The 17758-nt window shown below is 39.9% G+C and overlaps 1 protein-coding gene across 3 annotated transcripts in view; it reads left to right on the top strand.

Moving 5' to 3' along the window:
- The window catches only part of LOC126354875 (rho guanine nucleotide exchange factor 26-like), a 444136-nt gene that overhangs the window by 404945 nt on the left and 21433 nt on the right, over positions 1–17758 (top strand). For all 3 annotated transcript variants that reach the window (XM_050004883.1, XM_050004882.1, XM_050004884.1), the window contains 3 exons: positions 294–498; positions 583–842; positions 5085–5247. In XM_050004883.1, the coding sequence (XP_049860840.1) occupies positions 294–498; positions 583–842; positions 5085–5247 (628 nt within the window). The remainder of the gene's footprint in view (positions 1–293; positions 499–582; positions 843–5084; positions 5248–17758) is intronic.

Below are 17758 nucleotides of genomic sequence, written 5' to 3'. Positions count from 1 at the left end.
GAAAAAATGCATTTACTTACTATGGGGATTGATACCAGAACAAATAAAGATGATGTACTTTCCTAAGTTTTGGCATGACTTAGTATACATGACCACCACCACCATCACTGCCTTCACTAGGATTAAATTAATATCTGGTAACCATTATTTGAAAAAAATCTGATTAGATAATGGGCCTTTATAACATTACAGTACAGATTTATTCCAGCAATGGTGTAGTAGATTTAAATACAGTGTTGTAAAGATTTTTCGAGTAATGTTGTAGATGTCAAAACAATAATGTTAAAATGCAGGGAGCAACATGGGAAGTTTGCTGAAGCCCTGAAAAAGCTGGAATCGAGTCCCGGTTGTCAGATGCTGACTTTACACTCATTCCTGATGCTGCCAATGCAGAGGATCACGCGACTACCACTTTTGGTGGATGCCGTGTTGGCCAAACTCGATCCCGAAGATTCGGAGTACCGTTCATGCGAAATTGCACTTGCTGCGCTTAACAAGGTTGGTGCCTTGGACATCTTACTTTTGGAGCTAAATATTTTCTAATGGTTTTAAAACATGACAACAGAAACATGTAATTTACAGGTGGTTCACGAATGTAACGAGGGTGCCCGCCGTATGGAACGCATGGAGGAGATTCTTATCCTCAGTCGCCAGTTGGAATTCGGGCGGGACGTTCGGCCTCTGCCCATTATTTCAAGCTCCCGGTGGCTGGTGCGGTCTGGTGAAGTGACTCAGCTCGTATGGCGTGGAGACGACAAGCTGACCTTTGGGAAACGACTTGGCAAGATTCCATTACATCTGTTCCTGTTCACAGATCTTCTCATTGTCACAAAGAAAAAAAGGTAAGCACATTTCTTAAAGTTATCACAACTACTCTGTGTAACTTACAGCTTCCAAAATTGACAGTATTAGTTTCGATTGTATGCTAAAGTTAAAGTTTAATAATTCAGTTCAAAGTTACATGAAGCCCAGGACACAAGATCTGCAGTAGGACGACACCTGGCGAAACTCTCATTTGTTCACATATTGTGCTCCATTAATCCCTTCAGGAATGTGGACAAATCATATTATACATTAATTGGCAGAAATAATGAATGTAGATTACTTTTGTGTAGTTTAACAGCAATCTAGAATAATCTGCTCACATACAATCATGGGAATCATTTCCAAATTGTGTTATTAATATACAGGGTGAGTCAGGAGGATGAACGAAAAGCTTTGTATGAACATATACCCTACTGTGAATGGTTTCTGAGATAGAAGACATGTAGTATCACTCTTGTACAATTTCTGGAATCACTCGAAGGTCACACACTCCAGCGTAAACACGTCGCAGAACAAATTTAAAGGACCTATTCATGTTTCTCTAGGATTTACAGTTTGCACAAAGACAGCGTGAGGATACTGAAAATCTGATGCGATGCACCATGCATGCTCTGTATCTTAGATACTCTTTGTAGCTCAATTTGAAGTAGTTTCCCAACCTGATGGGAAACAAGTGTTCTGTATCAAACTGTTCATCTCGGCTTCCTCTACACTGCTGTTGTATGTTGTGAACAACAATGATGTTTGAATAACACAGAAAATAAGTAACAAAGTATTATTAAATATGTTCTATCTCAGAAAACATTCGCAATAGGGCATATGTCGATATGAAGTTTTTTGTTCAGAATCACTTATATTATCATACCTCAAAGCCTGTACCTTTCCTGCTGACTCACCCTGTATATCTTAGCAGAAAAAAATAAAATCTTCAGTGGAGAGGAAGTAGTTGCAACAAGTGGGAAGAGGGGAAAATTCAAAAAAAATCAATGATTTTCCTTTTGCACTGCTCAGCTGTTGTTCTTATCCACCACTTCAAACTAAGTTTGAGGCAATTCAGTAAGTAAAGTCCTTTTTTCCTGCTCAGTTGGTTGACACCACTGACATACCTTAACATTACTGTTGTTCTTGTACGTTAGTAGTGTTGGTGCAATAAATAGCTATGTTCCTAATGATTATATAACATTTTATTAAGAGTGTCCCTTATCTGTGTACGCCAAGGGGGCAATGAGCGGCCAAAGGGACTAAAGTTGTGAAGCTTATTAGTAGAAAGCAGCTGCGTTATAGAGAAAACTGTTTTATTAAATGCAAAATTCATGAGTGAATAACTTGCTTTAAAAGTGGATACTTATCTGTCGGCAACAAAGAGCATTTGGGAAGGTCATCCAGTTTAATGAACGAATGATTAGTAATTCTATTCAAACCTGAATTGATGATATTGCATACGATTTAAATATTACCCATGGTTCAGCATTTGCAGTTGTCCTTGAATCTATAAATTGTCACATTGTTTGTACTAATTGCATACCATTTCAAGTGGAAAATTTGGAAGTGTTGAAATCTCGTTTAAGGCATTTTGAAAAGGAAGGACACGTCTTTCTCAGTCCCATAGTAGCCATTCGTGACATGTGGGTCTATCAGTATGAACCACAAATAAGTGGAAGAATGTGTTGTGGCAACATCCATTTGCACTTACAGCAAAAATGTTCCAAAGTGCAGCTTCTGCAGTAAAGTTGAAGTGTTTTGTTATATGAAATGTTTACTGTTGATTCTCTACACTCATACAGTGAATAGTGACAGCTACTGTAAGAACTGAGGCCCAAAATGAAAGCAGAGAGGGAGGCTTTTAAAAGGTGTGATTTTGCTTCAGGAAAATGTCCACCCTCATACAGCTGGGCAAACAATCTGTGGCACTCAAAACCTTGGTTTTGAGGTCCTGGGGACCCATCATACAATTCTGACACAGCTCCAAGTGATTTCCATTCTTTTGGTCTGATGAAGGCACACCTGTGTAAATCAAAGCTGTTATCAACTGACAAGGTTTGGAGGGGGTGTGAGAGTGGATTGCATGGCACCACAGAATTCCTTGCAGGACTAAATTAGGAAACTTGTGGAGAGATGGACCAAATGCATGGAAGTTGAAGGAAGAATAAGGAGAAGTGATGGTTTCTTGCAATATTGTTCTCAATCAAATGTTTATTTCTAAAAATTACTTAAAGGTTTTGACTTGCCTTTGTATATCTTTAACTTTATACACAACAATGTTGGCTGTCTATATACTGGTGAAAGTAAAACCTGTTAATGTGGAAAATGTCATATGGGGATTTCCAATTTCCTATCTGATGTTAACTGGTGTTTATTATAGACTGCTATAGCAGAAAATAAAGTTCTATTATGAAATCTTGACAGATATGCTTAGTCTGAATGGAAATTCTATTTACTTCTAGTAGTGTGGTTGTCTGTTTTATAGTTCTCATTCAAAAGTCCGTCTTATCATTAACTGCATATACCACTAGGAAGTAAATAGATTGGCATGGAAATAAAAGAATGGCAAGGGCCCTGAAGAAGCTTCTGCAAGACGGTCAGTTAACAACGCTACATAATATTTATACTGTACTGTTGTGTAGAGTAATTATTTGTCTGAACTTAGGTGCATTGCCACAGAAGCTTACATCATAGAACAGTACTGAGTGGGAATTGCACGGTTGTGTTGAAGCAGTAGGTTAAAAATTGAAGAAATACTCTTTCATCTCTTTAGTAAAAGGGGACATCATTCTAAAATGTACAAGTTTAATGTATTTTCTGGTGAAATATTAATATTAATCCATTGGAAATAAGAAAAAATCTACCTTCAGAGGTGAGAAAGTTGTAGTGTAAAGGAAGATGTTGCAAAGAAGGGAAGTAATTTGAAACCATTGGCTGATTCAAAGTGAATACACTAGAGATGTAACTCTTCTCATATCTGCTGGACCTCAGTGCTAATATACAATATACTCTCTCTCTCTCTCTCTCTCTCTCTCTCTCTCTGGGAGAGAGGACCTAATTTCACGACTGGACTTGAGAAAGTCATAGCACTGGGGAGTGAGATACTTAAGCAAGGAGTAGTCCCTAAATGGAATGGTATTGTTTGAGAACAGTATTGGAGAGCCAAGAAAAATGGATGGAGGCCTAATGTATTATAAGAATAGTTACCATATATAATGAACATTTTTGGTAAAAGAAAGTGAAATATTCAAAATACAGAGCCAAGAAATCCATCTAACAAGTCAGTCCTGTAATGTGGCTTCCAGCCATCCAAACAGGCTTTAAAGGCCTAATGGTACTGATCAGCTGCCATGTCATCCTCAGCCCGTTGGCACCACTGGATGTGGAAATGGAGGAATATGTGGTCAGTACACTGCTCTCGCAGCTGTTGTCAGTTTCCTGTCACGGTGTTGCTACTTTTCAGTCAAGTAGCCTTTCAATTGGCCTCACAAGGGCTGAGAGCACCCTGCTTGCCAACAGCACTTGGAAGACCCAGACAGTGACCCATCCAAGTGCTAGCCAAGCTCGACAGCACTTCAGTGATCCTATGGAAACCACTACAGCAAGCATGATTCCCTCAAAAAGGACAGGGCCAATTTCTTTCCTCAAAACTGAACTTGTGCTCCATCTGTAATGACCTTTTCAGTGACAGAATATTAAACCCTAATCTTTTTTCCCTTCTTAGGACCAAATGTGAATGATAAACAGAAAATTAAGGGTAGGAAATTGATATGAAAAGAATGTTGAGTCACTTACCATTTCTGCACACTGTTCATAAAAAGGCAGCCACTGTCAAAATGTTGTGTGCAGTAATTGTTAAACAGGAGTCCAAAAATTTGTCACTTATATGTTAACTTCTAGTTTTCTGTTATTTGTACGTCAAATAGCTGCTGTTTTAATGTGGCTAAGTAACATTAATAATGTACTAATTTTATTAGGTAATTAGAGATAAAGCAAACATCTGGATTGGGAAACTGGTACTGCATTTGTTGGGAATCAGAGACAACCTAACTCTGGTTGGTTGGGTGGATATTTGAGCTGCCAATTCCAATTAAGAGTACAGTGTATTTACCACTGCACCATCTCCCTCAGTAAACTTTCCAAAAGAAAGGAAAAGTTACCTTCATATGGCACACTGACTGTGTCATCGACAAAATTAAAAAGATGAAATGTTCTGAATTGTGTTTAGCGGAGGCAATAACATTTAAACTTCTATGTTTTATCAACTACTTTTGCAGTGAGGAGACGTACACTGTGCTGGATTACTGTCCCCGGAACTTAGTGCAGATGGCAAGTGCAGAGACTGTATCGCACCTTCCCGTGAAGTATGGAGCTGATGCAGGCCGTAACTTGATTTTGCTCACAATGCTGCAAAACTATGAGAACAAAATGACTGAAATGGTATGCACAACTTTTGTTAATCTTATTTAATGAAAATAACTTAATGAGTGGACTTAAATATTTCTTGCCTTTGTACAAGCAGATTTTATGATACCACATAATGTGATACATAAAATTCTACCAGTTTTTTGGAAGTATAATACACTCCTGGAAATTGAAATAAGAACACCGTGAATTCGTTGTCCCAGGAAGGGGAAACTTTATTGACACATACCTGGGGTCAGATACATCACATGATCACACTGACAGAACCACAGGCACATAGACACAGGCAACAGAGCATGCACAACGTCGGCACCAGTACAGTGTGTATCCACCTTTCGCAGCAATGCAGGCTGCTATTCTCCCATGGAGACGATCGTAGAGATGCTGGATGTAGTCCTGTGGAACGGCTTGTGATGCCATTTCCACCTGGCGCCTCAGTTGCACCAGCGTTCGTGCTGGACGTGCAGACCGCGTCAGACGACGCTTCATCCAGTCCCAAACATGCTCAATGGGGGACAGATCCGGAGATCTTGCTGGCCAGGGTAGTTGACTTACACCTTCTAGAGCACGTTGGGTGGCACGGGATACATGCGGACGTGCATTGTCCTGTTGGAACAGCAAGTTCCCTTGCCGGTCTAGGAATGGTAGAACGATGGGTTCGATGACGGTTTGGATGTACCGTGCACTATTCAGTGTCCTCTCGACGATCACCAGAGGTGTACGGCCAGTGTAGGAGATCACTCCCCACACCATGATGCCGGGTGTTGGCCCTGTGTGCCTCGGTCGTATGCAGTCCTGATTGTGGCGCTCACCTGCACGGCGCCAAACATGCATACGACCATCATTGGCACCAAGGCAGAAGCGACTCTCATCGCTGAAGACGACACGTCTCCATTCGTCCCTCCATTTACGCCTGTCGCGATACCACTGGAGGCGGGCTGCACGATGTTGGGGCGTGAGCGGAAGACGGCCTAACGGTGTGTGGGACCTTAGCCCAGCTTCATGGAGACGGTTGCGAATGGTCCTCGCCGATACCCCAGGAGCAACAGTGTCCCTAATTTGGTGGGAAGTGGCGGTGCGGTCCCCTACGGCACTGCGTAGGATCCTACGGTCTTGGCGTGCGTCGCTGCGGTCCGGTCCCGGGTCGACGGGCACGTGCACCTTCCGCCGACCACTGGCGACAACATCGATGTACTGTGGAGACCTCACGCCCCACGTGTTGAGCAATTCGGCGGTATGTCCACCCGGCCTCCCGCATGCCCACTATACGCCCTCGCTCCAAGTCCGTCTACTGCACATACGGTTCACGTCCACGCTGTCGCGGCATGCTACCAGTGTTAAAGACTGCGATGGAGCTCCGTATGCCACGGCAAACTGGCTGACACTGAAGGCGGCGGTGCACAAATGCTGCGCAGCTAGCGCCATTCGACGGCCAACACCGCGGTTACTGGTGTATCCGCTATGTCGTGCGTGTGATCATTGCTCGTACAGCCCTCTCGCAGTGTCCGGAGCAAGTATGGTGGGTCTGACACACCGGTGTCAATGTGTTCTATTTTCCATTTCCAGGAGTGTATTATCAGCACATCTTGCAGAACTGCAACAGTGTCATTACATCATTTTATTGTTCCCTTGGGCCACTATTCAATAAAAAATTGCTGAGAGTGACTGCAGGCAGCCACAGGTACTTTCAGAAAGCATTTGTTAGGTCACCATTACCAGCTTCAGGGAAATATGCCATTTTCAGATTGCTACAGTTGTGTTCATTACATCTTGTAGTGAGTAAGAATATTTGTGCAGTTAGTACTACTTCATGTGTGGTGGAGAGAACTTGCATGTGTTTCAATTGTCCAAATGCACGATATCTGGTTATCTATATATACTTATGTGTGTGCCACATTTATGACATGCACTTTGAAGGTTCTGTTATATGTCGGGCAACTCCATAAAACTCGTATTTCACATCTGTTCTTAAGCAGTAACTTAAAATTTACCATCATATCTCACTGTGTGATGTGCCTTTTCCATAAGTATCACCATTTCCTAATCCTCACACCTCCTTTCCCTCCCTGCCTCTTCCTTTCATTTCATCCCTTCTGCCAGAAGATGCAGCCACTGAATCCAAAGGCTTGCACGTTTATATCTCTTTTATATTTGTTTTCTCCTGCTGCCTGTTTTTCCATTGAATTTTCAAATACTGAGTATTTTTGTTGACATAACTATATGATGCTCTATTTAGTCACTGATATTGGGTATTATTCACCAGGGGTGGATCCTGTATTGATGTTCAAAAACAGCTACACCTGCATGCTTACTCCACAACGTACTATGTGGTACATAAGGAAGGGTAACTTGTATAACTGCTACTTATTCCATTTCCTGTTCACTCACAAATGGAGGGAGGAAAAATGATTACCTACACCCTCCCATAGAAGCCCTGATTATTCTTATCTTATTTTCACAGACCTTACATGAGGTGTACATTGGTTCAGTACAATCGTTTCGTATTCTGTCGCAAATGCCAGTTTAGGAAGGGTGGATAGGATCTTAGGTAGGATGTCCCTCATTTCAATTCAGGATAAGAGATAATCAAAGCTCTGGTGAAGGATATGGTTCAGTCATTCCAGTGCCGTGATACTGGGTGATTTTTGGGAGGGGGGGTGGAGGGGGGGGGGGTGGGCGCTCTGTTGCTGATTCTTGTGTGTGTGTGTGTGTGGGGGGGGGGGGGGGGATTTTTGGGTGCGTGAGAGTATGGCACAGGAATATTTATTAGTGGACCAAGTAAGGGGGCTATTGCCTCTATGTGAAGACCTTGGTAAGGTAAGGTAAGGTAGACCTCGTCACTGAAGCATGTCATCCATGGGTGAGATGTTTGGTGTGGAAGGGATGGCAGGTGTCAGAATGCAGTTACTGTTGGTGGTTAGAAGGTTTAATGTCAACAGACATATGGGGCTTTCTCCGAAAATTATTTCGAGCAGTTAGTCCATGAACCCACGCGAATTGTAAATGGTTGCGAAAACACACTTGACCTCTTAGCCACAAACAATCCAGAGCTAATAGACAGCATCATGACTGATACAGAGATTAGTGATCACAAGGTCGTTGTTGCTAGGCTCAATACTGTTTCTTCCAAATCCACCAGAAACAAACACAAAATAATTTTATTTAAAAAAGCGGATAATGTGTCACTAGAAGCCTTCCTAAGAGACAATCTCCATTCCTTCCGAACTGACTATGAAAATGTAGAAGAGATGTGGCTCAAATTCAAAGATTTAGTAGCAACAGCAATTGAGAGATTCATACCTCATAAATTGGTAAGAGATTGAACTGATCCCCCATGGTACACAAAACAGGTCCGAATGCTGTTGCAGAGACAACGGAAAAAGCATGTGAAGTTCAGAAGAACACAAAATCCTGAAGATCGGCTAAAATTTATAGACACACGAAATTTGGCATGGACTTCAATGAGAGATGCCTTTAGTAGGTTCCACAATGAAACATTGTCTCGAAATTTGGTAGAAAATCCGAAGAAATTCTGGGCGTATGAAAAGTACACGAGTGGCAAGACGCAGTCTATATCTTCGCTGCGCAGTGCTGATGGTACTGTTACCGACGACTGTGCCGCTAAAGTGGAGTTATTGAATGCAGTTTTCCGAAATTCCTTTACCAGGGAAGACGAACGGAATATTTCAGAATTTGAAACACTAACAGCTGCTAGCATGAGTTTCTTAGAAGTAGATACCTTAGGGGTCGCGAAGCAACTAAAATTGCTTGATACAGGCAAGTCTTCAGGTACAGATTGTCCTTTCAGATTATCTTGATACAATAGCTCCCTACTTAGCAATCATATACAACCGCTCACTCACTGATAGATCTGTACCTACAGATTGGAAAATTGCTCAGGTCACACCAGTGTTTAAGAAGGGTAGTAGGAGTAATCCATCGAACTACAGACCTATATCATTGATGTCGGTTTGCAGTAGGGTTTTGGAGCATATACTGTATTCAAACATTATGAATCACCTCAAAGGGAATGATCTATTGATACATAATCAGCATGGTTTCAGAAAACATCGTTCTTGTGCAACGCAGCTAGCTCTTTATTCGCACAAAATAATGGCCGCTATCGACAGAGGATCTCAAGTTGATTCCGTATTTCTAGATTTCCGAAAAGCTTTTGACACCGTTCCTCACAAGCAACTTCTAATCAAGCTGTGGGCCTATGGGGTATTGTCTCAGTTGTGCGACTGGATTCGTGATTTCCTGTCAGGAAGGTCGCAGTTCGTAGTAATAGACAGCAAATCATCGAGTAAAACTGAAGTGATATCAGGTGTTCCCCAGGGAAGCATCCTGGGACCTCTGCTGTTCCTGATCTATATAAATGACCTGGGTGACAATCTGAGCAGTTCTCTTAGGTTGTTCGCAGATGATGGTGTAATTTACCATCTAGTACGGTCATCCAAAGACCAGTATCAGTTGCAAAGCGATTTAGAAAAGATTGCTGTATGGTGTGGCAGGTGGCAGTTGACGCTAAATAACGAAAAGTGTGAGGTGATCCACATGAGTTCCAAAAGAAATCCGTTTGAATTCGATTACTCGATAAATAGTACAATTCTCAAGGCTGTCAATTCAACTAAGTACCTCGGTGTTAAAATTACGAACAACTTCAGTTGGAAAGACCACATAGATAATATTGTGGGAAGGTGCGCCAAAGGTTGCATTTCATTTGCAAAACACTTAGAAGATGCAACAAGTCCACTAAAGAGACAGCTTACACTACACTCGTTCGTCCTCTGTTAGAATATTGCTGCGCAGTGTGGGATCCTTACCAGGTGGGACTGACGGAGGACATTGAAAGGGTGCAAAAAAGGGCAGCTCATTTTGTATTATCGCGTAATAGGGGGGAAAGTGTGGCAGATATGATACGCAAGTTGGGATGGAAGTCATTAAACGAAAGACTTTTTCGTCGTGGTGAGATCTATTTACGAAATTTCAGTCACCAACTTTCTCTTCCGAATGCGAAAATATTTTGTTGAGCCCAACCTACATAGGTAGGAATGATTATCAAAATAAAATAACAGAAATCAGAGCTCGAACAGAAAGGTTTAGTTGTTTGTTTTTCCCGCACGCTGTTCGGGAGTGGAATGGTAGAGAGATAGTATGATTGTGGTTCGATGAACCCTCTGCCAAGCGCTTAAATGTGAATTGCAGAGTAATCGTGTAGATGTAGATGGACAGAGGCATCAGAGAGGTGGAGTCAGCATCCAGGAAGGTGGCACACTGGGTTGAGGAAGACCAGGTGAAGTGGATGAAAGAGGTGTTGAGGTTGTGAAGGAATGTGGATAGGGTGTCTTGGCCTGGAGGCCAGATCTTGAAGATCTCATGAGTGAACATGAACCAGACTGAAGATTGGGAGGGTAGGAAGGTTTGCTATATATGGTTGATAAACAGGTTGGCATATGAGTGTGTCATGTGGATGTCCATTGTTGTGCGGCAGATTTGTTTGTATACCTTCCCTTGAAAGGGAAGGGAAGGTATACTGATGGGAGGCATCCACCAGCTGTCTGACTCCTTCACGTAAGAGCTCTCCCAGACTGGTACCATCCTGGCAGTCCAGCATAAACTCCAATCTCTACTGAAATCCATATGCTCTTCACAGAAACTCTTCCCCAAGTCTGTCTCCCTCTTCACCTCAACAACAACCTGTACACCGACCTCCTAAATGCTCCCCAAAATCCATGCAATCCTACACACCCTGTTGTTGCTGGTTTTTGTGCTCCCAATGAAAGAATTTCTTCTCTTGCTGACCATCTAACTGCTCAAAACCTAGCATCCCTCAAAGTATTAACATGTTCTTCCCAAGTTTCTCCAGTGATCAAAATGTCATCTACATACACAGTTAATTTTGATAAAAGATCTTTTCCCAAAACAGTCAAGTGCTCTAATGAATTCGGCTACTGAGACATTCAGCCCAAATGGTACCACACAATACTGGTAACATCTTCCCCCATACAAAAAGGCAGTATACTTTCTGGAATCATTTTCTAATTCTACTTGGTGAAATCCTGATGTGAGATCTAAACTGGTCATGTATTTCATTCTTTCAAATTTATGAAGTAATTCGTCTATATTCTCGGGATGATCGGTCTCTCTTTCCAGATACTTATTTAGGTGTCTTGAATCTAGTACAAGCCTGACACTGCCATCACGTTTTGCAACCACTACCAAAGGATTATTGTATTGGCTCTTACTTCTCTCAATGATGCCCCACTCTTCCATCTTTTGAAGTTCCTTTTCTACATCTTTTCTCTTTGCAATGGGTACACTATAAGGTTTTATAAAGAATGGCTCATTTGGTTTTAATCTGAGTTTACATTGATAATTCTTTACTCTGCCAGGTCTATCATCAAAAACATCACAGTAATTCCACAATAATCTTTCTAACTCTACCTTCTGTTCTTGGTTCAAATCATCTGATTCCTGTAATTTTTCTTGAACTATATCCCCATATTCTCCATCATCATAATCATCAGTAATTTCCTCTACACAATAACCACTGTCTTTAGAAAATTTAACGTCCCTAATTTCAATTCCCTTATCAGCACAGTTTTGAATCGACATGTCAGTACTGGAACATACTCTCGTCTTAGGATCAATAAAGGTAAACAAACTCTTTTCCCAATCAAATGCTGCATTAGCTTTTAATATCCGGTCCATACCCAACAGTACATTCTCATTTAGGTCACTTATTACAAGACATCCTTGAGTAAACTGTACATCATTTATACTGAAGGACAACAACACCTGTCTATTAACAATTTTGCTCAGTTTGCCGGTAATGCCTCTAATTTTTATTCCAACAACTGGTAATTCAACAAAGTCAGGATCATGCTTAATTATATCTCTTAATTTGCTTGAAATGGCACTAATTGGACTCCCTGTGTCAATCAAACAATACCCTTCCCAACATGCAGCTTTAATTTTTATGTATGGACTACCAATAGTGGTGTTTTCCCTTTCTTCCTGTTCTTCATACAAAAGATCTTCTGTTATCTCATCATACCTCTGTTCCATCTTTAAGTTTTCTTTATTAGGCAATACTTTCTTCAAACTTCTAGGTCTACTGGAATTTACTGGAATGTCTGGATTACTATTTACCTCGCACACATCCTGACTGGTACCCCGTTTGATGATTTCATTACGCTTAAAAGCAGAAACTGGTTCACAAATTTCCCTTAATTTGATCTTAACATCATTGTCATCACTGTAATCTTTAAATTTGTCCCAAACAGATTTCAAAATAATCTCAGATGCATCAGCACAATCAACCCTGTCTCCTGATGTATTACTAAGCTGAACTGGCACAATCTGATTCTCATGTGGAATGTAGTTAGAGTTCCTGGCACAACTATTCTCAACACAATTGCTTATAACATCCTCCTTAACTTCAACATAAACTATTCCATCCAATTCACCATCAAAATCTTCTAGTACATAATCACCATTAGCCTTAACATCAACATTATCATCATCATTGCCTGAGCTTACACTACAAACACTACTAGTATCACCAACATTACTCACAACACCATCTTCACCAACCACATCCACATGAATATCAGACTTTCCAGAAACTTCAGTACGAACATCATTATGACAACTTACATCTAAAACATCACCACACATAAGTTTGTACAATCCAAAATTATCAAAGTTATCCTTACCTTTCATTTCAGCATTAGGTGCTTCTTCTTGATTATATAAATTTGCAATTATATCATCTTCTAAGCCTACTTCATCATGGGTAGCCTGGTTCCTATTACAGTTATTTCTAGTATTTTCCCTGATGACATTCCAAAATTTCCTGTCAAATTTAATTTTTTCATTACCTCTATCTACAGATCGATCATAAGCATACTGTCTATACTGGTTAGGTCTCTGATTATAGTGCTGTCAGTTCCGGGTGAAATTAGCCTGATTTTGAAAATTCCTTGCCCCAAACTGACAGACTCCCAGTGGAGCATTTAGTCGTTTAAAGGCCTATGTCTGTCGTTTCCCTGCCTCGGGTTACCTTTTCTCATGTCATTACCCCAGGGCCTGTTTAGATTTTCCCATTCTCTGTTTGAATTAAAGTGCTGATCATTCCTACCAAAATTTCTTCTGTCATTGCTATTATAATTATCCCTGTTGTTGTTAAAGTTTCTTCGTTCACTATTATTGTTATTATTTCCACGGTTCGGTTCCCACCCTCTGTGTGATGAACCTACAAAGTCGTTAAATCTGTAGTTTTGTTCAAAGGCTCTATCAAGTTTGTCCATATATTTCAAAAATTGTTCTATGGACTCATCTGGACCATATACTAAACCCCATTGTACTCTTTTCGGAAGTCTCCGTTTTAGTGCATCAATTTGAGTTAGCTCATCAAATGGCTTATCCAGATGCACTAATTTTTGCAACTGTTTCTGTCTGTCATTATGGACGTGAACTGCTCCTTGCAGAATTGCATGAAGTCTTTTGGGTGTATATTCTTGTCACCGGGATAAGTTTTAATGGGAAAATTTCCCCATACCCCATTACAACTATTACTAAAACCTTTTTGCAACATAGTTTCTTGTATTTCTACAAATTTTCTGTCTACAGTTTTGTTGACATTACCTACTCTACTACAAATTTCTGTGACCTTTTTGTCAGAATCAGATTTGAAAGATTCAATTTCGCTTTCAAAAAATCGTTTTGTCTGGTCAAATTCATTTCTCAATTGAGAATTTTCCTCATTTACAAAATCAACAACTTTTTTAAGTTTTGACTGGTTATTTGAAATTTCGTTACTTAAATCAGTTTCAAGGACGGAAATTTTGCTCTCAACCGTGTCCACACGACAACTAAGTTGTTTTTGGTTTGACTCAAAAGTAATTCGCCATTCTTCGAGAACCTGATTAGTGTGAGCAATCTGTTCTGTATTTGAATTTATTTCTGATTTTAAATCACACACAGCCTTCGAAATCGACCTGTCTATCTGTTGTTGTGTCTGTTCAATTTGTTGACGTAATTCGGCACGAGAATCGTCCATCTTCGAGTTTGTGTTATCCAACTTCGAGTTTAACTCTTAAAACATTTGTTTTAACATTTCCAACATTCCTACACTGTCAGAAGCACTTTCCCTAATAGGTGTACTCGCTACACCGCTGTCAATACTGAAATCTGCGTCTTTTTCCATTATTTTAGGAAGCAGGAACTTATCTTAGTGTCCGTCGGCGGTCGTTGGTGTCCGTGTTTTGCGAAATTTCTTCAATTCCAGGATGGTTTCGCTCGGTTGATTCACTCCTCTTCTTGTGACCCCAGAATCGACGTATTTACTTCTGAAGAATGACTGGTCCGTCGTATATCCTCTTCTTGTGGTCCCAAAACAGACATATTTTCTTCTTGTGATCCCAGAAGAGACGTATTTTATTTTGAAGAATCACTGGGTGGTCGTCATATCCTCTGCTTCCTCCACCAAATTATAACATCCCAGCTCCTCCACCAAATTATAACATCTCAGCTTCCTCAACCAAATTATAACATTTCAGCTCCTCAACACCAAATTAAAATGTTGCATTAGGAGGTGTCTGCTTCGTGCAAAAGGTCTTGAGTTCATATTGACGACAACAAGTAATTCTTCATTACAGACGTTTATTTACAAACAGAACTGACAGACTTCACAGACTCAACAACGTGTTTCAAAACGTAAATAAATCTTTTTAGCAATATTTCTTGATACAAATCGTCTTTTGAAATTAGGTTATGAAACATTTTTCACAAGTTTTCGTATTTTTGCGATCATAATATAGAATTTCTCCATAGAAAGTTCCAGAAGTGTGCATTAAACGTTCATTTACAGACTTTCTCTTTAGCTGGTGAGTTTTTAAAAGTATCTTGTCCATATTATACAAAATAATTTAGCTCAAAACTGATAATTTATACAATTAATCAGAGCTACAGCAAACAGTGAGTCTTTCTTTTACAAAATGAAATATAATTACAAAATTGAATGAAAATAGGTTACTAACACTAATATATATTTACATTAATTCTATTTTTGTTCTTTCTGTGCAAAATGTCCTAATATTGACACAGTACAATATTTAAACATCACCAAAGTTTCCCTTTACATTTTGCATATCTGTATCGACATCCCCTAAAAGTCTACAGTATCGAATACTTCAATATGTCCCAATATGTCCTGTAATGTTACAGCCTTCACAGACAAGCAGTACTCCCCAGCGTAGTCCACAGACAGATTTCCCGCGTCAAATCATCACACAACCCCAGTTGTCCCACCACACCCAAGGATAAACTATAAAGAAGTCCTCTCTTTGTCACCCCTGTATCACTCTGGACTGTATAACAGAACTGTTAGGATTTTATAATTTAGTAGTACCAAATTATGGAAAAATGTGACGGTGGCATTAGATTATCCAAAGTCATGCCATAACGAAATTTCAAGAACACACAAAAGTACTGTTTCTTGTGCATCTACCGACAATTTTGAAATCAATAATAAATAAAAGTTTGACAGCTTTGGAGTGTTGCTGAAAATCTCCAAACAGTATTGCTTATGTTGCTTTGGATTACACAGTAACTTGCAATATTAATACAAATAATAGTTAGACAATTTAGCTACTAATTACCAATTAAAAAAGATAAATATTTGTACAAGGAAAAATGAGTAGTTTTGACTCCATCAATTTACTGCAATGACAAAACAGTATCATTTTTTGATAAAGTGCCAAATGTTTTATGAAAGTGAGTCAAAAATATCAAAAGTGAGTTATTAAGTAGTCAAGTAACACACGGATCCATTTTACTGGTTTTAATGAATGGTAGTGCCTACATTGATAATAAAAATATTTTTAATTCCATTGTGGTCATGTTATAGTGGCAATGACCTTCATGGCCTTCACGTATTATTTTATGGAAGTGTAACATTAATGATTCCATATATTTTCCTTTTCTTCTAATATTCCAGTATATAGCTATGTTCCAGTCAAATTTCGCTTGTGTATTCCATTATCATCACAAACATGTGCTGCTGCTGCTATATTCTAAGCACACCACAAACCACCAGCTGTCACAGACAATAGCTGTACTCAAACCTCTTACAAAAATAGTCTCTGCCTAGTGAGAGCAGCCCCCATACAACTACATTAATGTGTTATACATGCTGCATTTGATGTTACTACATATTGACGGTTTCTGCATTATTAACCCTCGAGTGGTTGCACTGTTTTTTGTAATGCGAGTGGGCGCTTGGCGCGCTTTGTACACATGAAAAGAATAGGTTTCCTTATGTTACCAAGGTAAGTCATGTATGATCAAAATCACAATTTAATCTTAGTTTATTTAAATATGGAGAAAATAAACTTACATAATATGAGCTAAACTACTGTTTTATTAAACAATAATGAAATAAATTTTCACTATAACTCTCTGTTAAGGATATGTGTTAAGAGACAGTAATGATGCTTTCGAACCATTAAGCAGTGCATTTGCATCAGATCTCAGTTAGCTACTTATTCGATCACTAATTATCTCATAGACAACTACCTCAATGTGGGATTATGTTGCCAGTTCATAACTGGGCTCAATTTTTTCTCGCCTAGCTTTCTTTGTATTTTGTATTGCTGCTGCTCACTTGGACATACGACAACACAATTTATCCCTGTGTTACCTGAAGCAATACTGAAGGAATAGGTATAGGTTTGCAGTTGTGAAACAAAAATGGAACTACACAAAATCATTTTATTTTTGGTTGGCGCACTTTATACATAGGTGTGCCCGCTCAAGGGTTAATCTTCTGAAAGAGTTAATCACGATAACATAATCATCATCAATGTTTACAAGTTTCTTCATTCAGGAAAATGCCAGTATTTGTGCAAATAATTCTTTACGCTTCTAACAGATGGTGTTAAATGTTACATTCATGGAATACTGGCACCTACTTTCAAACATCACAAAGATCCATATGAACTGAACTCTACAAATATATAAATCAAATTTATTCTATGTCTTAGTCTTCTAAAAGTGAGTGTATTTAAATTTGTGCTATTGCCCTTACGTAACTGTGTCATTACAACTGGAATAACTGAACCATATCCTTCACTAGGGCGTAGATTCTCTCTCATCCTGCCCTGCAACAAGGGCATCCAACACAGGATCTTTCCCACCCCTCCTACAGTGGTGTTCGCTTTCCCACTGAACCTTCACGACATCCTAGCCCATCCCTATGCCACTTCCTCTTCCAATCCCTGTAGTAGATGAAAGGTGCAAGACCTGCCCAATCCATCCACCTATACTTCCTATTCACCCCTTCAGAGGCAGAGCCACCTGTGAAAGCAACCATGACACAAGTGAACTCTGATGCAACCACTGCACAGCTTTTTGTGTCAGTATGACAACCAGCCAGCTGTCCATCAGTACAAATGTCCACTGCCAAACTATTGTCAAGAACAAAGTTGACCACCTGGGGGCACAACATGCAGCTGAACAC

This window comes from Schistocerca gregaria, chromosome 3, assembly GCF_023897955.1.
Source record: "Schistocerca gregaria isolate iqSchGreg1 chromosome 3, iqSchGreg1.2, whole genome shotgun sequence".
NCBI lineage: Eukaryota > Metazoa > Arthropoda > Insecta > Orthoptera > Acrididae > Schistocerca > Schistocerca gregaria.
The sequence above is the reverse complement of the archived record's forward strand: the minus strand, read 5'-3'. Positions and strand labels throughout refer to the sequence as shown.